The sequence below is a fragment of the Nilaparvata lugens genome, chromosome 3 (genome assembly GCF_014356525.2).
Source record: "Nilaparvata lugens isolate BPH chromosome 3, ASM1435652v1, whole genome shotgun sequence".
Taxonomy (NCBI): Eukaryota; Metazoa; Arthropoda; class Insecta; order Hemiptera; family Delphacidae; genus Nilaparvata; species Nilaparvata lugens.
The window spans coordinates 23,743,505-23,771,110 of NC_052506.1; the positions used below are offsets into that span (position 1 = coordinate 23,743,505).

At 33.1% G+C, this 27,606-nt stretch overlaps 1 protein-coding gene and 1 long non-coding RNA gene across 2 annotated transcripts in view; both read right to left on the reverse strand.

Moving 5' to 3' along the window:
* The window catches only part of LOC111058431 (arylsulfatase B), a 119,277-nt gene extending 96,785 nt beyond the window's left edge, over positions 1-22,492 (reverse strand). The window contains exon 1 of the mRNA XM_039423340.1: positions 21,568-22,492. Within this exon, the coding sequence (XP_039279274.1) occupies positions 21,568-21,687 (120 nt within the window). The 5' untranslated portion in view covers positions 21,688-22,492. The remainder of the gene's footprint in view (positions 1-21,567) is intronic.
* A 1,719-nt stretch (positions 22,493-24,211) lies between these two features.
* Positions 24,212-24,878, reverse strand: LOC120350364. Its single transcript, XR_005570713.1, has 2 exons — positions 24,332-24,878; positions 24,212-24,269 (listed from the first exon to the last, which is right to left on the reverse strand). It is a non-coding gene; the product is annotated as an uncharacterized LOC120350364 (long non-coding RNA).
* Between the last annotated feature and the right edge of the window lie 2,728 nt (positions 24,879-27,606).

Genomic DNA, 27,606 nt, shown 5'->3' on the forward strand with positions numbered 1-27,606 from the left:
CACCAGTGAGACACCAGGATGGGCTGGCGGCCCGAGTGAGACACCAGTCGAGTCGCCACAATCTGGTGGTCGACCACAAGAATTTGATGACCCTAGATTAATAAGCTTAATAAGAATTAATGTGCCCCGACTACCTCGGACACTTGGCGACTAACTTGGTTGCCGTAACTGGTGCCTTAATGTAATTTAAGGCCTTATTAGGTCCAATTCCCATGCGACGACTAAACGACTCTAGCCGAGCGGCTACAATTGTCGCATAGGAATTTGACATTTAACCTGATGGCATGGACGGATTAACCGATAAAAGCCATACTATCAGGTGTCGGATTGGCGAGGCCAATTAGGCCATACAGTAGGTCATATTAGTTAATAATAATTATACTCTGGATAAAATAACTTTTGACATGGAGGAATATGCGGCGCAGAGAAATGGAGGGAGATCAGCCAATTAGAGTGATGGATAAAGTCAGCGCAGTTGCCAATTTGTCGATTAGAATCAGTCGAGTCAGTGCTTGCAGAGAGGAATCTTCGTAAGTTTAACATGAGCGCTTGAATGTTTACTATCGTGAGGTCCACGTTATAATGACAGTGGATGAAGATAGAAGAATAGCGATGCCGATTCTCTGCATTAATTAATTATATTTCTACATTGTCAAAAACATAATTGGCATCGTTGTGGACCTAGAAAAGGATAGTACCACTGGCTTTGTCGAATGATTGACAAGGATACCAAAACCAAAGTTGATCAAATACTGTCATTATAACATGGACCTCACTATAGAAAAAAGAGAACGCTGGCCGGTTCAGAACGGCAATATCACCGCCGTTGTATCCTTACCGCTATATGCCTTCACTGCTGCGCATGTCCATCCCAAGTCAGAAGTAATTTTTTACAGAGTATCGTGCCGAAAATATAGAACGAAAAATATCTTGGCCGGCCAGTAACATTTCACGATAGGCCTACATTATTTATCCTTGAACCGATAAAACAGACGACTTGTCTTGATTTTTTGGAATTGTGTAGCATCTGGAAAAGTATAAAAGAAATATTCTTGATTCTTCACGTAGGATTTCAATTCTCCTCTCAAAACAATAGTGACAAAATTAGTATATGTGTATTTCTTGCTGGAATATACTAAAACTCCGACATAACCTGATTGAACAAACCATTTGGTTGCCAACTAAATTTTGTCTGGTAGTTTTACATCTAGCAGCATATTTGACATATAGATACCCACTCCACTTACACGGTTTCAAAAACATTTCTCACCTTTTATTAGCGGTACTTTGACGAGAAACTTTTCAAGTTACTGTATAACTTTATCTTGGTAGTTTTCTAAGGTACGTATAAAATTTGCTGATTCAAGTTATTTCTGATTCTTTACATCATGAGATTATTACTTATTACTTATTGAGAAAAATACAATCCAGCACGTAAGATGCAACTTACAGACCGCTGGAGGGAGTCTAACACACTATTTTACTAAAGCAATAGAATGGACTGAAAAAAAAAGAAAAAAGAGAGATAAAAAAAACATTTATGGGCTGTAATCAAAATAGGATATTATAGTATTTAATTATTAAAGAGATGATGCTAATTAGAGAAAGCAAAAGAAAATCATTAAAAATAGAGATTCAAATTGTGTGAAAAGATTAATTTATTGATTTATGTTGCAAAAAAAAACGGTACGAAGAGCAGGGAAATACAAAAAAAAATAAAGAGGAGAAAAAATAAAAAGAAAAGCAAGATAACAGAATGCAAAGTTAACAGAATGGAAAGAAAAATAGACGGATTAAACAATAATTATGAACAAAAACTCTAGAGCTTCGGGAGTGAGTGACAAAAGCCAAATTTTAATTAATCTCTTAATCTTATTTCCACAATTACATGCAGCAATGGCATTCTTGACCTGAAGCGGCAAAGCATTATAAAATCTAGGTGCCAGGAAAATGAACGTTTTACGAAAAAGAGTGCAATTGGGTTTAGGACATCTGACTTGGGAAGCCGCAGTCCGCCTGGTCTGTCGAAGTGCGGTAACAGGCTGACAGTAATCAATTGTCACACCTCTATTTCCACTTATATTGAAGAACAATGACAAAACCTTGAATACATATAGGAACCTAACAGGCAAAATTCAAGATGACAGATCAGTGGAAATGTATGATCATCAAACCTACTGCCCGTTATCAATCTTATAAAAGCTTTTTGAAGTTTAATAATTGGATCCTGGTTAGCGTAATAGGAGCTTCCCCAACATGTGATTCCATATTCAATTTTGGAATGTACAAATGAAAAATAAAGTTCCTTCATTACATTAAAATCGCACAAATATTTAATGCGATGGAAAATCATCAAATAGAACCTTAAAGACTTCTTTAGAGTTTCAATTTGTTGCCTCCAATTCAGATTTTCATCCAGTGAAAGACCCAAATATTTGATAGTCTTTGCTGGACTGATACTGGGACAGTCACAGCTAGAATAGGAACAAACCGGAGAGTGAAAGCGCAGTGGAGCAGGCAAGTCAGCACTTCCAGAGAGACTGAACATCATATAATTAGTTTTGGCTACATTAATTTTAAGTTTGTTACATGTAAACCATAGAGATATTTTGTTCAAGTCAGACTGCATTTTCTGATGTAAATCTTGAAGGTTATTACTTTTATATGAAAGAGCAGTGTCGTCCGCAAAAGCAGTTATCCGTCCATTCAATTCACCATTATACAAATCATTTACAAAAATTAGAAGAGAATAGGACCAAGAACCGAACCTTGCGGCACACCACAAGTTATGGGTAATACTTCACTTGCAACGTTTCTGATCCTTACATACTGTTTCCTAACCTGTAGGAAGGACTTAAACCAATCTAGTGGAATTCCCCTTACACCAGCACTCTCCAGCTTGCGGAACAGCAGACTATGATTAACTGTATCGAATGCTTTACTAATATCCAGGAAGATTCCCGCTGTTTTGCCACTACAGCCACTGTTTAATCCTGAATAGACATATTCCAAAAGATGCTGTAAGGCAATTTCTGTACAAAGATTTTCCCTGAAACCGAACTGGCAGGCCGAAAAAAAGTTGCAGCTATTGAGGAATGAAAGTAATCTAGTTTTTATAATTTTTTCAAATAGTTTTGACATGACTGGTAATAATGAGATGGGTCTGTAGTTTTCTTTACTGAGTTTATTTCCTTTTTTGAAGATGGGAACAACAGTAGCCGACTTCAGTATTTCAGAAAACAACCAGATACCAACGACAAGTTAAACAAATATAAAAGAACTGAAGAAATAGAAGAAAAGTTATCTTTAAGGATTCTAGCAGTCACAACATCGTCACCCGAACTTTTACGAGTAGAAAGAGAGTCAACAAATGTTTTGAGTTCAACAAGTGTAACAGGGCTGAAAAAAATAGATTTATGGCTAGTTTTAATTCTGAAGGACTCTGAAGATTGTGCCTGAATATGGGTGGGTAAAGCAGGAAAAGAATCAGAAAGATTCTTAGGCATTTCAATAAAGTATTTATTCATTACGTCAGAAACTAGGCGGTTGTCATCAATTAAAATACCATTCTCCTGCAACACAATATCCGTATCTTTATTATTGTCTTTTACTGGGAAAGTGTTTTTATTGTTTTCCATTTTTCTCGGGGGTTATGTTTTTGAATGAATAACTGTGAAGAGTAAAATAGAAGTTTGGCCTCTTTCACCCATACTTTTATTTTATCTTTCATATTTACGAATTTTCTTTTGAGGATCAATTGTTTGGATCATTTTTATGCATCTTATGCAATTTGTCTCTTACATAAATGGCATTGGACAAACCAGGAGTCATCCAGGGCTTTAACATTTTTATGTTCTGTTTGTATTTTAGATTAGATGTCTTTGTTTATTTTAATTTGTGCTCAACAGGTGGCAGATCGCGATAGCCTATGTCTAAATAATGGGTATTGAAGAGAATTTGATTCCGCAGTAGCCTACAACATTCTAGTCAATTGATGAATAAAATCTACTAGTCATCTAGAAACAGTATTTGGATGTTCCTATAGAGTCTGATGAAGACTCTATACTATGATGAAGAATAAGCTAGAACCCTCCTCGCTGCTGGATGATGTTTTATGAGTGATGTCTCAATTGTAAGTGGTTATCTATTTTATTTTTTTGTTTAATTTTCTTTTATTTATGAGGTTAGCTTAAATCTGGTGCAGCTACTTATATAGGATAGTAGTCGACCTATCTTTAAACATTCAACTGTTAAAAAGAGTCATCAGTATTCGCGCAAAATATATACGGTAGGTAGGTACCGATATAAATAGTGCATGAATGATTGGGTCTCTGATTGATATATTTTTTAGTCTAAACACAACTTGAAAAAGATTTTTTCTTGTCTAGATAGCTGCTGGCTTTATATTGCCTACATCCAACTTTTTTTTCTATTAACCTTTAACAAAAACATAAAATTCCATCCCAAATTATAAATCTTCTGAAATATTGGGCCATATGAATAAAGTTGATCATTTACTTATACTTCTAAAATATGGAGCATTAGCTTCATTTTCTATGAATAAACGTGAGCAAAACATTTTGCTCATGCTCATCAAAGAAATAGTTTGAGCATTTGCTCAAAAGTAAAAGCTTACACTTAAAATTGTATGAATAAAGTAGAGCATTTGCTCAATTTTAAAGTAAATGCTTTAAAAAAGGTGAGTCTAGTCTAGAGCAACTTTCCATCTTTTGCTCATAGTAAAATGGCTCAACTAATTCATATGAGGAAGAGGAAACTATACGGTCTATACTATACCAGATACGATCACAACCAATACCGTAGTTGAGAACTATAAATCTATTTTTAGATTCAACCAAAATATATATATAACCATTATTCCTGCAAAAGAATAAATACAAAAGATAGCTAGCTATACAAAAGATATCTGATATAAAGATAACCATCACAAAATAGGAAATAGGCATTTAAGAAGATGAGAGTGTAGAAGGCTATATTGATATTATAAGATTATGCTGAAGATTATCATAGAGATTACATTTTTTACGCTATTATTTCAAAATTCTAAACTCAACTAACCTAAAAGTCAATTAGGTTTAATGCGAACCCACACAATTTACGCCAAACAGTGAACAACTTACATAATAGATCTTTTTTTTAGATTGACAGTCAATAAACATCAGCTTCAGTATTTCATAGAATTCTTTGCAAATAAAATCCAAATTCATTTTATTACTAGTCCTTTCTCAAAAAAAAACAAAAAAAAAACTGAAAAATGAAATTGATAAATGGGTGAGAGCAAACATCTATTTCAATCTTACTTATTTGCTTTTTTTGTTGTCAATGTTCTTTCTATCCTTATATTATCTTCATTCTATTTCTGCTAATTTTGTTTAATAGCAACTTAACTTTTCAACTTGTACTCTTTTGTTCTTGTACATGTACATAATATTAAATAATTACTTTAATATTGAACTCACTACTGGCGCTCAAGTGTTACTTTTGCCAGTAGAGCCAAAATATTATTATTATTATTATTATTATTAATGGTAGTTCCTAATTTTTATGTATGCATTTAGTTGAGTGCAGTAGCATATATTTATTTTTTGTATTTTGTTTTTGGCAAATAAATTCATCCAAAAATTCATAAATAGAAAACAGAGCAGATGACGCAAACACAGCGGTGTCTCCTACTTGCATATCCTATTATATTAAGCGAGCAATTTCCATATATTTGTATATATTTTTATATCTGGTTATTTATGTTCAACGGATCTCGGAAACGGCTCTAACGATATTCACGAAATTTGAAACATATAGGTTCATGATATAAAAATTCGATTGCACTCTAGGTCTCATCCTGGGGAAAACTCGCTGAACGACATTAAAAGGATATATTCATCCTTGGCTGAAACAGCTGTGGATAGTAAAAAAGTGAGTGAGCGAGTGAGTACGTGAAAAATAAAAATATCGCATCCCCGAAATTCATAAGATGACATACAGAGTGGGTGAAAAGTCCAAGAACGGCTTAATATCTCATACACAAAGGTAATTTGACGGTGGGTGTGATTGGGGATCCTACTCAAATTGAAAAAACTACTTTACAATGACTTTAAAAATCTGGTCTGCCATCTTGGATCCGCCATATTGAATGCAACTTAATTTTTTCAAATAGGAAGGTGGTCATGCGATACATGATTTTGATACGAATTTTAAGAAAAAATAAATGGTGGAAACCGCATATCGATATCTCAAACCGTTTCAGAAATATTCACATTATTTTAATCAATACTATTCAAAGCAGAAAAGAGAGAAAAAAGTCTGAGAACGGCTTAGTATCTCATAAAAAGAAGTAATTCCATGGTGGGTGTGATTGGGGATGTTACTCGAATTAAAAATACTACTTTACTATGACTTTAAAAATCTGGTCCGCCATCTTGGATCCGCCATTTTGAAAGCAACTTTGCTTTTTTTAATAGGAAGGTGGTCATGTGATACATGATTTCGATACGGAATTTCAAGGAAAAATGAATGGCGAAAACCGCACATCGATATTGCAAACCGTTCAGAAGATATTCACATTATCATCAGTACCATGCAAATCAGAAATGAAATACATATGAGTGTATCAGTACAATGCAATTAGTACACTAACACAAGTGTCTCCTAATTGCATATTTAGCACTTACGTGAGCTATAAAAAAAGTAAGGCCACAAAGGCGAATCAGCTGATGAAAAATCTTTAAAATACGTGAGCATTTGCTCCAGAGTTCAAGAGCATAAGTAAAGCTTATAAAGGGAGCAAAACCTTATGCTCCATGCTCATGCTCATGAGCATATGTTTTGGTTTTATTCATATGGCCATTATATGCAAAATATTTTTTTAATGGCTACTCACTTTTCTCTATATTCACTTACTTAAGAAACGCTAAGTAGGGCTGCAACCTTGGCTTCATCAACAATTCGCCTCCATTCATCCCTTTGATTGGCCCGTCTCTTCCAGATCTGCTTTTCAACTAAAATGATTTTTCGCTTTCCTCTATAGGGCTACTAAAATTATTGAAGATGAATTTTCAATGAAACATCAATTTGTCAGGAACTGACCAAAGATTAGAGTCTTGACTCCTCTCAATGTCTGTTGTGTATCGGTACTGAAAATAATTTCAATAACTTGGACCCTTCAGACCATCATTACTAGGCTGAAGATTAACGAGAGATATGTTCCACAAAATGACCTTATCTAAGGTGCCTATCTATCAGCCATGAGAATCAATTAAACTTTTCACAAGTCCAAAAACGAACAAACCTGTCAGACTCCATTCCTTCGCATTACAGTATCTTCTCAAAATGTTAATTTGCTTACGTCAGGAAAGGATTAATCTTGTTAGTTTATGGACTCGAGTCTGCCTACTAACTGTCTGACTGTGAGTCACTATCTTGTGAGACTAATTACCATATAATTGCAGTAATTATTTACTTTGTTAGACTACTGTTAGAGCTAAGATCTCTATCCAAGTTGTTCGACTAGTGTGTACACTTCACAGTGCTTTCGGAAGCCGTAAAACCTATTAAGAACACCGAAATGCGCTGTTAAGTCGAATAGGATGTATAAAAGTTGAAGACTTCCTTTCGCTTGTGATCTGAAATGAGTTTGGGAGCTGTAATTCACTCGTTTTGTTGAGGTTTTGACAGTCAGCTAGAATTTTGTCAATGAAGGTTTTGAACTGGATAAAGTTTTCTTGGAGTTTTCATTCAAGTTCAGTAGCATAGGAGATAACTAGAGTACTTTACATAGGACAACTAGTATTGAAAAGTACTAGCGGTCTATCAGAGAGCACTGAAAATACTCAACAAAATAACTCAAATTCTATTGGAATTAATTGAACTTTTCCATTGGAACAGTTTTCACTTTTCTTTATGGAGTTTTCCTTTGGAGATTTTACACTTTTCACTATTAGGGAACATGGAATATCCATGATGAACCACGCCATACCTTGTTCTTCTTGTTCCACCAATATATAGGTACCAAAGTTCCACCAATTCGAGCATACGGTAATTAGATTGATTTTTTGCTGAGGATGATGCTCAAATTATTCCTCGACTTATGTGTACTTGGATGAGGGAAAGTTTGGTGACGAGAAATGACAAAATAGGTCTAATGAGATGTAATAGATTTAATGGATGAGGAATCAGTCCACATACTATTGATTGTCCAAGTGTTTAAAAAAGAGTCTTATTACCAAGTTATCGTGCAGTTATCATCAATACATTTTTATACAAAATTCTTGATATTGTCAATATAAAATTGTGGCTCTTATAATAGTAGGACACCAGACTGGGTCACCAATAATGAGATACTATCAAAGTGGGAGTGTGAGGTAGTTTTTGCCTTATACTTTATGATGTCTCACTGCTGGTGTCCTATATGATACTAGCCTTATTGTGTCGAAAATCCCATTGCTCTTTATGCAAATGATAATGTTCTTTCCTTGTTTTAAACTAGTTATTAGATCATTAGGTGTATTATATATATTCCAGTCAAGCATTCTTTTATCCATACAGACTATATAATATCTAAATGATATAGCTTCAAGAGTCTTACATTAGGGGAATATTATAATTATTCTCTTATCCTCTTGATGGACTGTATCTGATTGTTTAGATATGGAAATGTAATAGGCTCTTGAGAACGTGGACTTTTTAATCGTACAATCATTGCAATCCGGATTACACTATTGACGTCATCATAGCCTATTTTTTCTTTTATTTCTCATTAGTCTGCTGTACAATTGTCTGAATTTACTATTGGAAGTAATGGGTTATTCATGTATTACAATATTACAATGTGGAAGGAACTGTCTTCATCTTTTCGTTGACCTAGAGTCTTAATTTATATTAGGTTGAATTTTTTGTTTTTCTTTGCTGAAGATCGTGCTTTATAGCAATGTTGGAAATATTTAATGAAAACGACATGATATTGTGAAATCCTCTATAATTTATTAAGAAATTTGCGATACTAGTTTGGGTTGTCACACCATTATTAATCTAGTTAAGTAATACTAGATTTTCTAACAGTTTTACAAATTCAAACTTGAGTTAATTTACTAGAGATTAATAAAGGTGTAACAACCGAAACTAGTATATCAAATTGTTTCCTTAAATTAGTGGTATTGACAATATCAAGACGTTTTCTTCAAATTATTGATATCCTATCAAATCACCTTCACAGAAAATTTTGATAATTCTCTATAGAGTCTAGTTGGATTTGTTTAATAAATATAGTTTTGAACTTAAAATCATAAATGAAAGAATACTTATAGTAACATTATTTATCTCTGTTTGAATTGAAATGTAATGTAACTCAAATATTTCAAATCTATGAAACAAAAAAATTTAAAAGATGAAATTATGGAAATGGCATGAAAAAACATTATAAAGTCGTTAGATTCTAATTTTTTTCAATTCAATTCAATTTATTAAAAACACACAAAACAAAATTACAAAGATTTACGAAACAAATAAAACACAATAAAATGTTACAAATATAAAAAAACAATGGGCTTAGTGTTTGGGAATTCATCCAAATAGCTTTTTCAAGGATAGAAATTAAATGAAGATGAAAAATCTGATCAAATCAAAACCTTCATTCAATACACTATTAACGATACCGGTAACGCTGTTCATTCACCGTATAACGATTTGGTCTCTGGGCTTTACAATAATTCACTTTACAATTTTATCTATTTTGTTTCGATATTCTTGTTCATTAACGGTCTTGCAGTGATAATAATAATATCCAATAACATATTATTATTCTCTCCAATATTTTATTCACCCAGCTTTAATAAATATTAATCCACAGTTAATATTTTCGTTCACCTGAATAACTTATCATCTCCACTTGGATCACTTTTCTTTGTGAAACGTAGATTATTATATTTTACAACCACAAAGAAGTTTATTTAATCGCAAGATATTATTATTGCCATTAATAATATAAAATCATTAGCAACTTCAGGCTTCATAAACGTATATTTCAATTATTTATATTCAAGTGTCAATTGTTTTGTTCTCAATATTTAATATTATCCTCGATTGATTTAGTTTTTCTTTGTGGAAGTCTAATGTTATTTCTAACCCAAAAAAGTATCAACACTCATTTTCTCAGTCATCTTTATCATCATAAAAATAATCATCAGTAGCTGGATTTTTACCACATCAGTTACTAGAATATTATACGGTATTACTCCAATATATTGTCCCACAGAATATATTTATTTTGGCATTAATTTTTCTTAGTGAAATTTCGGCCACAAAAAAGTAATCAACTTCTGATTGTGAATGTAATGGATCAGTCTATTATATTTATATAATATAGATAAATCAATACTCTGCAGTAAATCATTTCCGATAAACAAATGATCAAGAACTCAGTCTTATAGTGAATGATTGAATGAAGTGAAAGCATTGTTCAAATGGGAAGCTTTCGTATTATTTATAAGGAATAGGACAGTTGAAAGTGAATCTTACTAGAGAATTGTTTATTTTGCTGTTATCCGGAAGCACAGCAGTTAGCTGACATTTTTCAGTTCATTTTATTTGAAGTGTGCAAATCGATGATTGGTTCGAGCGTTGGCAATAATAATTTCGTTTCTAGGCCGTACAATGGTCAAGCATTTAAGCTCATTAATAAAACCAACAATTCTAAGGTTACCCAATTTCTAATTGACATTCGAAGTCTGAGGTACAGTTATGCCGCAGTTTTCTTTCCAATATTGCGTCAAGTCTAGTGCTAGATTGTTTTATGTTTTTAGTGATTTGTTATAGGATAATTTGTGGTTGTTTATGTTTCGAGATTGGTTAATACAGTGTGTTGATCCCCTAGCGCTTCACCGACAATCTCTTGAGGAAATTATTCTAAAAGAATTTATATGCGATTCTAATTGTGAATTTTGAAATGTACAAATATATAAGTGCTAGATCAGTTCTAATGAACTAATTCTTATTATGTTTTAAATTTTTATTTTTAGTTTATTAGTTCATAAACCCAGTGCTTAAAGTTTTAGGTGTGGGAACTCTAAAGCGGGATGCTCAGACCGGGGGGTCTGGAATACCCCCCAGGAAGGAGGAGGGTCCGGGGGCCCTCCCCCGGGAAAAAGTTTTGAAAATTATAACTGTAAACCCGCGTTTTTAGACCATCCAGACATAATACTACAATTATTTTTATAAAAAATTGATATTTTAATGATGATCACTTTTTAAAGTGCTTGATTATGGTGTAAGAAAATAAAAACATGAATTTAAATTGAGTTCACCCTTTGCTCCATTAACATCTCATTTCATTTTATGAAATCATTTGTGCGGGAAGTCACGCATTGAATACATCAATTTTTATGCTCAATTTTTTTTCAAAACATCCTGTTACCAACTAATAGTTTTCGGAATTGAGTGAAACAGTTTTTTTTAGAAAGGTATGATATTCTATTATCTATTTATTATCAATTGAATATGAACAATTAGTACTTTGTGTGTTTTGTTTAAAAAACTGAAGACTGCCTGAAGGCCTTCTTGTGGGTTCCCCGTTACGGTGTAAAATTATTCGGACACTTTTCCTCTATTATTTAAAAAGTGCGTGTTAGAGGGTTAAGTGCGTTCCGGCACTCTTGGGAGGTAAGGGAAATGCCGTTCCCTTGCGTTCCCACTGAAATTAACCACTACATATAAACCCTTGATAAATTTGATGGAAGAAAAATTAATACAAAAATTAAGCGAATTCTTATTAGGTCTTATAAACTAACGTCTAAATGCACTAATCTCAGTTATAACGGAGATAGATCAGCTCTTGGTTAAACCTGGAATGAAACATGTTTTTTAATGCGACCATCAGGCTTCATTCATGTAACCGTAGATTAGCGTTAAAAATCTGGTGTGGCGCACTCACACAACTTTCCTTGCCGTTATGACAATTGATCACCTGACGCTAGTGTTCCCGCTTATCTCAAGTCTACTATTCAAAGATTTGAGCCAGCTGGTGACAGGACTATAACACTGGAGACACACGAGGTCTGCTATCTCTTCATAGTGAATGATTTAATAGAATCAACAGTTGCCAACAGTTTGCATTATTGAATAAACACATTTTCTCGAATTTCGAACTTATTTTCAATTTTAGGTGGAAATGTCACTGAACATTAATTGTAGATATTTTTATGCTCAATCTTTTCCACTTGAATTTTTTTGTTTAAATTGTATCTGAAGCCTGCTAATTGGGAATCTAAAATCAAACTTTGCATAGATGGGGTGGTGGTCCTGAAATTTTTACAGATATGGGACTTGTGGCAGTCGATAGAGCTTATCAATGACTTCTTTAGTTATGAATTTGACCGAAATCGTTGGAGCCGTTTTCGATAAATTTCGAAAAACCCTGTTTTTGACAACATTTTCGCCATTTTAGCCGCCATCTTGAATCGAATTTGATCGAAATTGTTCGTGTCGGATCCTTATATTGTAAGGAGCTTACGTTCCAAATTTCAAGTCATTCCGTTTATTGGGAGATGAGATATCGTGTACACAGACGCACATACACTCATACACACACACACACACACACACACACACACACACACACACACACACACACACACACACACACACACACACACGCACACACACACACTCACACACACACACACATACAGACCAATACCCAAAAATCACTTTTTTGGACTCAGGGGACCTTGAAACGTATATAAATTTAGAAATTTGGGTACCTTAATTTTTTTCGGAAAGCAATACTTTCCTTACCTATGGTAATAGGGCAAGGAAAGTAAAAATAGAACTTGTATATATGACCCCGAATGTCATTAGTTTGTTAGTTTTAATAAACTTGACAGTTCTAAATCGGTTCAATTATCAGTGCAATGGTAATCAAGTAACGACCAGCTAATTAGAGATAGTTGATGTCGGTTGTTTTTCTAATCTAAGCGAACAACATTCTGGAAGTTTTGTCAGTTTCAACTTGTAAAAACTACTTCATTCACCACTTGCTACTGAAACAGGGAGCGTCAGAAGGATTCTTAAAGAAACAAAAACATTAGGGAATGTGTCTATATTATAATCATTTTTGTTATTTACGATAAGGCCGCACTTGGAGAACTTCTGTGTGGCAACATTGGTGCAAAAATGTCTAGCTCATCAAACAGTTCAACTCCCTTCATGTTAAATTCTTCTCCATCACTTAAAACATTGTGTAGTTGTATGCAGGCATCTTTCAAAGTCTTCTTGTCCCATGTCTGAAGATCATTGATGTCATCTTCTTCTTACAGCTCAATCGTTTGATTGCTTGGCAGCCTTCCATCTAAATCTGTTCATTGCTACTCTCTTCCATTGTTCATAGCTCATAGCACCCAGATCCTTCGTCATTTGTCTTGAGTACTGTAGCCGGGGTCTCCCACGACCCCTTTGTCCATCAACTGTACCTTCCAGAATACTTGACGTGAATGCGTCGTGTCTTACTATGTGTCCAATCCAAGAATGTCGTCTGGCCTTGAGAAAATTCAGAAGGGATCTTTTTTCTGCCGCCCTCTGGAATACCTCCTAATTCGTAACTCTGTCAGTCCATTTTATTTTGAGCATACGCCTCCAACACCACACTTCAAAAGCATTCAGAGTCTTGATGTCATACAGAAAACTAAAACTCTTGCTGTGGTCTTGAAACCTCTCTTTAAGTGCGTTTATTGCAGTATCAAGCACCACGAAAAAAATCAACTTTGAATGTTGTCAGTCCAGCCTGAATTGGTTCATCCTTACTCTCATAGCAGAATTGCCTATTTGTTTTCCATGGACGAAATTCAGTTTCAAGTAGTGGGAGTATGCACAAGGGTCCCACCTTACTTTATATGATTTACCCTAACTCCTTTCCAGTACTCCTACAATTTGGCAATTAACTTTCAAACTCTAGTCTCCTCCTAATTCTAATATTGAACATTGGAGAGCGCTCAGGCGCCCCCTTTTGTTGGCGCCTTATGCGACCGCGTACTTTGCTTACCCCTTAAACTGGACCTGCTCATTTTTAATAAATTAATCAAAAATTCACTTGTAAACACGAAAAAATGTATTTGATATGGAAACTAATATGAATGAAATATTGATTCAATGCAGGATTTTAATGCTTAATTAGGCTATTTTGTCTGAGATAGCCATGAACTCGCATTCTCAAATTCCATTTTTATTATTTGCAAAAATAATTGAGCTTATAAACTATAATTACCGTATTTAGAATGTAAAAATTTATATAATTTATAATGTTTATAAGTCAAAATCAATAATAAATTGGTAAAATCACAGTGATACAATTACTCCTAGTCCTACAAACATTGTTAGATGTCATATAAATCATTAAAACAATGCAAATAATCTCATTTAGAAATTCATAAATCAAAAGAAATTAGGCCCTATTGTTCTTTTATGAGAGAGATAATTTCTTGCAACAACAATGTAAATAGCATCACTTTCCCATCGTCTTGATTTTGCCATTGACTAATATTTTTTAAATATATTGTCTAGCTCTCTTTAAAATATATATCAATCTCTTTTATCATCATCATTTTTAAATCATTAGAATTTTTCATTAGAAAATTGTGAATTTTGCTAATTCACTATAGTCTTAATTTCTTTCGATGACCTTGCTATTGAGATGATCCATCAAATTGGAGAATCCATAACTTTTGAATACTTAATTCATTAATCTTCTCCAATTATTAATACATTATGAACATTTTTCAAAAATATGTTTTACAATTCATATTGTAGGTTCAAACAGAAGAAAACCAGATATGTAGGCTAGAGGAAAATACCATAGGAGCATGTAAGTCTCTGCACTCAGTGAAGTCTAATTAAAATACTTGGGTTTTTATAATAATGATTGTAATGCGGAGATTGTTATCATTTTATTGCAATCGCTACGCGCCGTACAACTAAGTAAGATTACTTGTGTGATTTATTTACAGGAAACAGGTGAACATTCGAGTTTTAATTGCCTGTAAAAATTGAACATCCTCAATGTTACTATTGCTCTAACTGGATACGGATGAATTGTTCCTTCGATAATAGGATGCTCAATTAGATGGTCTCGGTAAAGGTCGATGATTTAATTTTTCACAATAAACGCGAACTTTTTTGTTTGAATTCGTGCGACTCACACACTTTCCTTCAGTATGATTTATTCTAAACTATTTTTACTCTACTTCAACTTTATACTGAATAAATAAAATTTTTTCAATTTAATTCAATTCTTGAAACTCTTATATTTCTATTCCACTGTAGATAGTGGTAGTGGAATTATTCCAATAGTATTGTGTTTTATCAGAATAAAAAATGATTTGACTTGAACAGTTAGAGCTGGTTAAAAGGGGGTATTGATGTTATTTACATGGAATGGTTACAGTTGAAAGTTTAAAATGAGTCTCACTAAGTTATAGTGTCACTGTAAAGGTCAAATGTTTGATTTTTTCGATAAACGCAAATCTGTTACTTGTTTGAATTTGAATTTGCGCGTCTAGCAAACTAGTACCCTAGTGTACAAAACATTTCCTGCCCTTTGTCGGTTGTTACTGTAGTTGAGCTTGCGTGTGGATTGAAGAATGCCTATTTAGGTTCAGAGTTGATAGATTTTTAGCTGAAAAGATTGGATTAAAGCCGGCTATTTTCGAATTTGGGTGGAATCGTTTCCAGATTACTGTAGGTCGCAATTTCAACTGTTCATTCGCCAGTTTAAACATTTTTTTATTGCTAGTTCAAAAATACTAAGAAATAATGTAATATTGGTAGAAATAAAAAAATACAACATCATAGAAATGCATAATGAAAGCAATAAAAATTTGACAACATGGGAAAATACTATTACAAAATAAATTGAAATGCCAATTGAGTACTTGCATCTCGAGCTACTAGACCTGTTTGAGATGGAAATATAAAAATTAATTACAAAACTAGCGCTAAAAAATAGTTACTGAGGCCGACAGTCGCCTATAAAGTGATACATATTACATAATTGACGTTGACATATTAGATAAATTGAAGTTGAGATTTTCAAGTAATTGGAAGACCGATTTTATTAAATTGATTTTTTAAATATTTCTTGATAATTGTATATTGTTAAGTCTGTGGAATGTGGTGTATGGAGTTTCGTTAAAATCTACATAATTTTTTATTAGTTATTATTTTCTTTCCTGTAATCTTTAAATCGTTTTTTTAATTGTATTTTCCTCTAGAATCTTTGGAAAGAATTGTTTTACCTTCTCTCTTTTCACATTTTTCTTTATAATAATGAAATTAATTTGATTATTCTGAGTAAATGCTTTTTGCATTCTTTTCACATTTTTCTTTATATGAATGTAATTAATTTGATTATTTCAACTGTGTAAATGCTTTTTACTTTCTTTTCTGTATTTACTTTATTTCAAAATGTATATAAGTTAAATTGTTGTTTCATTTAATTGTGTAAATAAGGCTCTTTATGGATCTCTGTGAGCCTTTGTATGTAAAGAAAATGAATAAATAAATAATTTAACAAGTGATGTGAATGCGATAAATGATCTGACTAAATATTGCAAGGATTTTACTGAATATATTCATATTATATTGAGATGAACAAAATTAACAAATTGTATAATTTAATTACGAAATGTGCATCTCTTTCGGCCTTCCTCTATATTATGTCCTCTCTATTATAGGAGTCACTATGAAATATAGCATATCGTACTTATGGCACATACGTATTGACCATGTAATAGCAGTTTCATTCATCAAAATATAGTACTTACATTATGAATAGGAGTACTGTAATTTTATTCTCATCGGACATCTATGACCCCGATATAGTAACATTATTTAGTCTTGAATTATTGTATTACTTCTCAATATAGTATTCTTTTCTTTGAAGATCTAGAGAATCATTTTCCAATTGAATGTGCTATTATTATGCATGAATAATCACTTTTGCATCATGGTAAAATTTTGCATAACTGACTTACTGATCCCTATTCCGTTGGGAATGGTCTTAAACTCCAGCTAGGTCTTTCATTCCTTGTTCATTCAAATAATGGTTGTAATGCTAACTAGCCGGAAAAACAACATAGCTAATGATGTTGAAAAGTTTATTTCTGGCTTCATCTATTCTTCTCGAGTATCCAACTCAACCATATTTCATTCATTTTAAATGGAATAAGTCGATTATATAATTCACTTGAATAATGGAATTCGAGGAATAAATGTGCGAAGTATGTGCTAATCGTTTTATTTTTAATCCCTTATATTTGTTTCTACCTTCATCTCTAACTCGCCTCAATAACATTTGCTTTCATTCCGGCATCGAATCCTTCGATTCGCACTCCCCGAAAAAATTCCCCGTACATTCATTCATTCCTTTTATTGTCAACCTTCCATCAATAAAATCTTATACGATCAAACCTACCAAAAAGTTGTAATGGGCTAAACTCTAGTAACCCTGTTAGTGCTTGATTGAATCGGTTTTATAATATTATTATATTCCATAATTTATATTGCATTTATATGAGTATTGCACTTGAGGAAACGAAGAGAGTGAATAGCATGAAGGTCTCTCTTTGGTGTCCAGTAGAGCGTTTGGTCACTGGTCCATGCCACTACTTTTCATCCGCGGAAAATAGTTTTCCTCTGCAACTAACTTTGCTCAAAGACAATGCCTTATTAATAATACATCACTAAAGTGTTTGTGTACTATTTGTTTGATTCTCTTTTTTATTGAATGAGCATAAAGCATATTTTTTTAATATATTATAAGCCACTTAGGAACAATAGTTTTATAATATATTTAGACTTGAAAATATTTCAAATATCCACTAAATTATTGCAACAATATTAATCAGTAATGACATCCTGATTTACATGTAGTGTAAACAAATATATGCCATATAGAGAAAAGATACAAAACATTATTCGTCTATGGTTATACATGCATCATACCGGTAATACAGAATTCGATATACACAGTACGGTAGGCCTATATATATCATTTTATGTTTTACTGTATATTGGTATTGAATATTGATTAAAATTATGAAAATTTTGTTTTCTGATTTGCAAGTTAATTTTTACAGTATACATTTATAATTTTTGTTCTATAATAACACTTTATTTCAGTTTAAAGTGTATGAAAAAACTAATTAAATTCCAAGTTCATCTTTGATTAATAGTGTAAGCCTCTATTTGTTATTTCATCTACATTATGGAAATTGTTGGTTGAAAAATAATTCCATAGTACCCTTTTTAAAAACGTTTTCGTATAAAATACAATAACAACTAGGTCGTTTTGGAATGTTGAATCCATTATTGTATTCTATATAAAAGTTTTTTTTTTTTAAAAAAGTGTACTATGGTATTATTTTTTAACTAGCAAATCAAGTAGCCCTGATGCAATACGTTATCAGAAAATATGGAAATTGTGTTTTAGAAAGTGAAGTAACACCAAAGCTTAGTAAGTTTTGATTGATGCCAGTTATTGAGTCTGGTAATAATAAGTAAGTTGCTTTCATTATGTTGTCTCTCATGTAGAATAGCCGCCTTGAACTTCTAACATGATTGTGATAATATGAAAGGAGAGCAGTTTAGTTCTTACAATTATTTGAGTGATTGTGGAGAAATATCAAATATCACCCATGCTGTCACTCGTTCGTTCACGCTGTACTAGAATGAAGTATTAATATTCTTGTTACTCCAATATAATGTAGATTTTCTCTACGATATCAATACATACTACAAACATGTAATAATGGGCTTTGGATAAATCATTATATGTAATATAATAAATGAAAGAATTGGCTTATAAATAAAAATAGAAATCTAAAGTATGATGCCATTATCAAGTGATAATAACTCGATAATGGCATTACCGTATATAGCCGAAACATGCGAGTAAATAATTTTAAAAAGGGTATTTACATTTCTATTTTGATTTTTAAGAGTAGCCCTAAAAGAAAAAGACAAGAATTGGCTCATACATGTACGGGATAGGAAATACAATAATGACGCAACATCACGTCTAAACTACTGACTGATTGACTTGAAATTTTACACTAGTAGTTCTGTGAACAGTAGACCTCACGCAGTATTCTCATCCACAAGTACCTGATTGAAACTATAGACCTTATGGAAATACAGCAATAGACTGGCTTCTCCACACTATCTGTGTAATCACTTGTTAGCTGATTTATGATGAATAATTCTATAGTCTGATTTTCACTCCAATATTGGCGTATGAAGGAGGCTCCTTTTTCCTTTTATATTATCCTTGAAATGCAAAATTTCCAAAAACCTTGTATATACGTCGACGCGCAATTAAAAAAAAAGGAACATACCTGTCAAATTTCATGAAAATCTATTACCGCGTTTCGCCGTAAATGCGCAACATATAAACATTCAAACATTTTAACATTAAGAGAAATGTCAAACCGTCGACTTGAATCTTAGACCTCACTTCGCTCTGTCAATAAAGATTCTGAATTTACCGAGGATGGCTATAGGCCTATTTTGAATTCTTCAAGATTTCAGTAGGTCAAGTTTTCAATTAGACCCTTGCGTAGCACGGGTTACCTGCTAGTAATTTGATTAAAAGAAAGATTTTCAGAAGGATTTTGATAGCTCTATTAGTAACATTTGAAAGAAGACCTTGATTGGTCTTTCAAACATATTTAGATGAAAAATAATTTTCTGAAAATATTGTTTCAATACAAGATAACTTTTGAACTGATATATAGTATGTTTTATGATAACAAACTATAGAAGGTAACTGCTTGCAATAAACATTGAAATTTTCTTGTCTTCTCTTAAAAGAATAAAATGAATTTGGCAATAAACTTAAACATAACATGGAATATATTCTCGTTGAATGTGAGTCTTTTCCTTCATTCTACTCTATTTCTTCATTTTCTCATCTTCTTATCTGTCCAATCTCAGTTTCTCCTGGTTTTATTTTATTTCAGTTCAGTCTTCTACTGCTCAAGTTTCCTTTAATTTTCTCAAGGACAATATTCTTATATTACACATTCCTATTTATATCCTTCCGAATAGGTTTTTATCTAAACTGCAGAGTCTCGATTGAGTTACTTTTTCAATAGTAATAAATTTCAGGTTTCAATTATATAAAACAACATCTAAATGCCTTCATCGGAATGCTAAGCTCTTTTCCTTCAATTGGATTTTGTATTTTTTACTATTCTTTATTTCTACATTCACCCTGGGCTACAAAAGAAACATATTCCATTTCTGATTTGTTTCTATGAAGTGAATCACTTTAAACTGTCAGCATTGTTTGAATGTGAAGCATTGACGATATGTATAAGGATTGCTGACAGTTTGAATTGAATCTCACCCTAATTGGTTTGTGGTAAGACACGGGAATTAATTATAAAAACCAGAATTCGACATAATTATGTTATATTGATTGAAGGACAATGAGAATCACCGCAAATGTGACAATTGAATAATAGGAAAGTTACTTTCAGTTTTACAAAATTATAGATCGGTGTTAGTTGGAAAGGTTTGTTATTTGGAAATAGATTTTACGATAGAGTCGTAGCTGCTAGTCCTCTAGTTTTTACTATCAATTGTGTCGAAATTAGGCTTTTGATTTGTGGTTACTTCCAATGTCCACAGAGAGTTTAACTGTTTATTGATTTCTGTTGACTGTTTATTGATTTCTCAATTTTGAATGGAGTAAATATTGAGAAGTTTTGTTTAGTTTTGTCAATGTCGCGATATTACATAATTTACTACCTAAATTGATTACTCAATTCTCAATTAATTAAACCTTTACACTTTCGGTGTAGCCTACATCTTTTTTTAGATAAACTTGCTATAAACTATTTGTTCAATGTCACAATATCTGCATTGTCTCCAATCAAAAATAGCTGATATTGTTGTAGCCTACTACTTCGTATACCTCATTCGTGGATATGCGTTGTTTATTTATTAATTTGTTGACAGTAAATGAAATACATGTAGGCCTAAATAAAGTAGGCATTTACCCTGAAGTACTCCAAACCTTAATTGAAGTAAAGGTCCAGAAATAGATTGAATTTCTAAACTTGATTATTTTCAATGTGTAGAAACTTTTCGGTTAAAAATTACTTCTATCATTATACTGTCCCATTCCTTACTTCATTCTGGAATCGAACTCTTATATACAGAGTAAACTGGCAAATTACTGATGATAATTCATTATTAGTCAATGGAGTTAAACACATTAAAGTACTCCATAACTCAATTCTAGATATAACCTATGGAATCCTTTCATAGAAATGCTCAATAGTTTGTTTATTAGGTTGTAATTATAGGTTGTTGTTTGTCATCCTGTCATGTTGAGGATGATCCTCAATAGAACCATAGGATTGTGGCTTCTATTGATTAATATAAGCTGTATTACAAATTCACTATATTCTATTGCAAACAATTACTTCACACACACACCTCTTGACTTCCTTAATAATATATACTGAGGTATTATTTGTTGTTAATTTTTCGGGTACCTACCAGATCGTCAGCGATAATCATGACAATGTTGGGCCGAAAGGGTTGAACGGCGGAAGCGAGAGAGGCGATGATTAGAAGAGCAACGCTCATTGGCGTCGTCCCCACACTCAACTCCACCATTTTGACGCGCACTAACCGACAATAGTTTTTAAAAAGTCCAAGTAACAACCGCAAACACTTTGAAAATTATTCTAGTCGATGTTACAATATCGAATAATATATTCGTATAATGAAAAACTACCCTACGTTAGCAACTATATTGAAGACAGTGTGCCACAACGTATAATTCTATATTCAAGAAGGAACTGAATAATAATTTCGGAGATTATTGTGTTTCGAGGCAGATTAACTACCGGGAGCTCTTGATATTGGAGGTGATGTTAACCCATGAACACTCTCAATATGTAGCCTATTGGTGGCGATGTTAACTCGTATGAAAATCGCTGTTGAGAGTTATATGTAACGAAACAGAAAACTCTTGAAATTAAAAAAAAAAAAATTGAAAACTTGCTAGAGGCGAAACCAATACTTGAACTCTAACAGGTAATTTTTCTCTGGTAAACGTGATGTTAGCAACGGAATACTGGAAGCGCGAAGCTATGAACGAAAATCTTGAAACTGTTTATAGGAGGCAAAGTTGACCACAGAAAATGTTCAATATTCTCTAGTGAATTAATTTATGGATTGAAAACGAAGATAACTACCAAAAATTCCTAATATCCTTTAGATATTTCTCTAAACAACAGGAGATTCCTGAAACTGTACATTGGAGACAGAGTTAACAGGTAATTTTAGATGTATTCTTAGGTAAACTTGATGTTAGCAACGGAAAATATTAGAACGGAATACTAGAGGCGAAGCTACGAACGAAAACGTTTTTCACTGTTTCACACTGCCGACTGAAAACTGCACAACCGGCCGCCGGGTCTCTGCGGACTAACTGCTGCCGTCTAGGAGAAAAATTGGAGGAGCACCCTGAGGGTAGGATGAGGTGGAGGAGGAGGCGGTGGTGGTGGTGGTGGAGGAGGAGGAGGAGCCGATGGGTGTTCTCTGGCCACTGGCCTTGCTGTATCCTGTTTGAGCGCTTTTCTTGGTCCGGAAAATGTGCGGCTGATGATGGCCTTTGAGGTCACTACTACTCCAGTCAGATCCACTTTCAGCATTCCTCATAGACAACATCAGTGCTTCTCATTCAACCAATGCTGCCTGATTGTGGAGAATCTCACTGTACTTCGTTTTCAGCAACCCATTTCAACGATTCAATTAAACTATTCTAGACAGTTGCCGATTGGACGAAACGAATTGGGTGAAATTAGTTCAACAGGTCTACTATAACAGGCTTATTTTGGCTCTATTAGGTTTTATAAGTAAATTAAACAATGCCATTTGATGGCATTTTTCATCTGAGGCGGATACACACACAAGCTCGAGACTTGTGCGTAAGTAATGATTGGGGATGAGTTGACCTAAGTTTTAGGTGTGTGGGATCCAAACCATTGTAAATTCGTATGAGTATCACAGGTCACAGACTTCAGTGTGTTATGTAAAAACCTGATAGATTCTATGCGTTTTCCTTGAAGAATAAAAGTGAAGTTATTCTTTATAAAATTAACTCTGAGGGAATCACTAGGCTGCGATACCAAACAAGCGAGTAAATTATTTAAAATGAAACACACGCCGTATTTCATAAATAAAAATTGATGGAAGTTGAGTGAATTCAAGTGCTGTATACAATAACAATAATATTGATGTTTTCGATTGTTGGCAGGAGATTCAAACCCATCTTAAGTTTTTCTTCATAATTTATTCATGAGTGTATATGTTGGCCAGTATCTATTTTATCAGTATTTTCTAAAATTATTGAACGTGTGGTGTACATGCAGCTAATAGAATATTTAGAAACAAATAACATTTTGGACAAAGAACAGCATGGTTTTCGCTCTAAAAAGTCCACGATAACGGCTGGAGTCGATTTCATTAACTCTATCGTAAATGCAATCGACAAAGGGGAGAAAATTGTTGGCATATTCTTGGATATGACTCGTGCTTTTGACAGTGTGAGGCATAATGTTTTGATAGATACGTTGAAAACTCTAGGTGTAAATGGAATAGAACAGACATGGTTTGAATCGTACCTGAAAGATAGACAACAATTTGTTGAGATAGAGCATATTGAAGAGACGCATGCGCTGCAATATAAAATCAGATACCGCTCTGACCTGAGGAGTCTGAAATATGGTGTCCCTCAAGGCTCAATATTGGGTCCTTTATTGTTCCTGTGCTACATCAAAGGGTTGCCTAGGGTGGTCCAGGGGAAAGCTGCTGTTTGTCTCTATGCTGATGATGCAAACATCATCTTCTCGGGTGAATCCATTGAAGAGATTGAAGCAGCATCCGCTGTTGGCTTGTATTCCATTAATAAATTCTAAATAATAGGAATCTTCTTTTAAACGCCAGCAAGTCTATTGTAGTTCCTTTTTCTACAAGGCAAAGAATTAATCATTGGTCCCCAAATGTTGAAATAAATGGCGAAACCTTAGAATTAGTGGATGGCACAAAATTCTTAGGCCTTGATATTGATAGCAGCTTATCATGGGATAAACATGTTTCTCAGGTTGTAAAAAAGATATCCCCCGGCCTTTTTGCTTTGCGGCAATTGACAGATATCTGCAGTATACAGACAATGAAATCCCTGTACCACTCTTTAATACATTCTCATCTGGCATACGGACTTGCTATCTATGGAAGTACAACCAAGAGTAACCTTGATAAGATACTATTACAACAAAAAAGAGCTCTCAGAATAATAATGAAGTTAAAAAGATTAGACTCAGTAAAACTCGTTTTTCCACAGTTTGGAATCTTAACAATCTATGGGCAATATATTTTTGACGTAGTCATGTACTTTAAAAAATGCTCGTCAACAGGATCAAGAAACGAAACACATGGCTACAACACCAGATTTGGAAGGATCGAGGAGAGGCATAGATTGAATTTCTTTAAGAAAAAAACACTTTTTATGGGGAGAAAATTTTTCAATATACTTCCTAGAGAGTTGAAAGAAATAGAGGAGGTTGAATACCTACAAAAAAAATTAAAGGAATATTTGGTGGGACTATCTCTATACTCTTTGCAGGAGTATGTCAATTTGACTGTAAGATTTTAGAATCTTGTTTTTATCAGAATTTTTGACTTCTGTATGTGTAAAGGATGATTTTGTGACGATATTAATAATTATTTTTGTAATTTGACACTGTTCAGATGTATTTTGTGCATTTTGATGAATAAAGAAATTTTCAATTCAATTCAATTCAATATGTATTCGTTCCCGGGTTGTCTCCAACGTTGAAGTGGTTTAGGCGCTGACCTTATAAACGAGGGTTTCGAACCCTGTTTGGCCAATATATTCTTCTCAGGCCTCATCAGTGTGGCCCGAATTTATGTTTTAGTGCCGGTTGCACAAAAGCCGGTTAAATGTTATTCTTGTTTAACTCCACGAGAACCAATCAAAGAAGCTGTCTTTTTAAAATGGTCTTCTCTGATAAGTTCACGTGAAATTAATGAGGATTAGAATTTAACCGGCTTTGAGCAACCGGGCTTCAGTGTTTCTATTCCAGTTTCACGTACAATGAGAGAGTTTCCTATTTTTGTAAACCTGCAAGCTACGATAGCACAGTCAATAGCACAGTTAACATTATCAGTCGGTTTCCATCTTGTGGATACATCTATCAGATCAGTAGCCTATTTTTTCTAAATTTAGGTTCTAAATAATGATGGTAAAACGGTTTGAAGTGAAAGTATTTATAATATTTTTTCCAATAAAAACAACTCTTCTTCTATTGTTTCATCCGATAGATTATATTTTGATTTACATGAAAATATATAGGTTCAGTATTCTCAACAGATTTGATCTTTCAAGCTTAGTAAAAGCTGACGATACTGTGCTCATAAGTTGTTTAAGAGTAATATGAAGGGTCGATTTCAAAATATGATATCCTCTGAAATGACTCTCAACAGTTCAACATACTGATTTGCATATGAAGTTTTTGTTGAAGCTTTAGAAGGCATTTCATCCATAAATAATATAATTTAAAACTTTAATCAATTAGGCTCCATTGAATATTTTCCACTAAAATAAGGGAAAAGTGAAACTTCAATCAATATCATTTAGATTTTTTATTAAAATAAAGAAACAACTTTTGAACTTAATTACTTTCTTTTGATTTATAAAAAAAACCTAGGTCATTATGCGGTGTATTTTAAATCACAGTTTCCAGTCATCACAGTCTGCCATATCATGTTAATTTTACTTAAGCAAAATCATTTCTCATGATTTATTCCCTCGTTTATGAAACAATGACCTAATTGAAATTGTTATTATAGTCAACCGTTAACCATCACCATTTCCACCGAACAAAATATTATTTATTATCCATTCACTATTTGTCAACACTTAACATGAAGAAATCACTTAAGCAGCCGGCAATCACTGTACTTGATGTGAATTGTGTTGCATATATATATTATCTGAACTCTGCTACATTCTCTAAACTTGTTCACAGGCAGCTTTACGACCAACAACTATCATTAAAAGTGTCTTAATCATTGTTATAGTAAAGTTGAATGTCGCGTGGTGTTAGTTTTGAATTTACAGCGGCTCATTTGGGTGAAAGGCTTGAAGCCAACTATTATATGCATTTTACTGTCCATTCGAAGTTCATAAACATTCACATTCTGTGCATGTATTATAGTGCTTAAATCCATCCGGTAAAACAATTATAGATATTCATATTGTGAAAGTGCATAATATAATTTAAATAAATCATAAAAATATTAGATTTTTTATTATGATATTTATAATAATATTATTGGTAATTAGTTGATTTGGGAGATAAATTGTATGAATTAACTATTCTCCACCAGAAGTCTAGTATCAATATCATAAGATATTATTGTACCTCCATCTCTGAATAATTCTTAGTTCATCTCAAAAAAAAACAATACTTATGTAAGTTAATAGGTAGACCTACTTACCATCTATTCAAATAATGTTGACAAAAACTAGAATAATCTAAATTCAAGCACTTACCATCGTCCATCTTTGGAGCAAAAAATTAGTACTCTCCGAACCATATTATTACTTTCAAAGTTATCACACTGCTATCTTGTAAACAATATGCAGTTACAAGATAGGCCTAATGTATGAAATGCGAATTTGGCTGAAAATTTTCCTTACGGTCGTAGTATGTAGAACTTATGACACAGTGTCTGGTGATATTTTACTTCCTCTTTGTATTTGTATTTTCGATATTTTTTTAGAGCCCATTAAAATATAGTCACCTTCCATTGAAGACTGTTATCAGAGTATTTTAGCTATTATCTTTTGCAAATTTTATCATTTTTTTGTAATCCAAGCTATATTAATAATTATCGTATTAATTGTAAAATATACGTAAATTAGTGGGACGTATATTCAGTGAACTATTTTTTTAGTGAGTGGCTAATTCCAAAACTTGTAGTGAACAATTTATCTATTTTTTGTGAGCTAATTACCATGAATAATGCAAAGAGCGAATTTGCTGAAAAGCTGGTTCATCAAATGCCTTTTTTACCTCACAATTTTGCTACCCGACCATATACATCTATTTTGTATACATTTATTACGTTTTTGTGATGTATTTCCAAGTGTAAATACCAAGTACGGTAGCTATATACCCAAGATTAGGAAGTGGATGATTACCACAGCGCGCTGATTAATTGACATGCCGCTCCAGCTAGCTACCTAACCTAATGTCTGTTGTTTTAGAACAATAGAAGCAAAGGAAGGCAGCATATCATCCTCATCCACAAAGGTGCACGATCCAATGCTCTTCACTTTATATCATTTTTTCTAATGGCGGATGAGCACGCATTATACATACCGATGCTAAGGTCAGATCTGAATCTGGGAGCAAATCAGCCCATTGTAGTTTGCAATCTGCAGAAAGCAAACAGCAATAATGTTTATGATATTCACTTCAAAGTGTCAGCATATTCGTT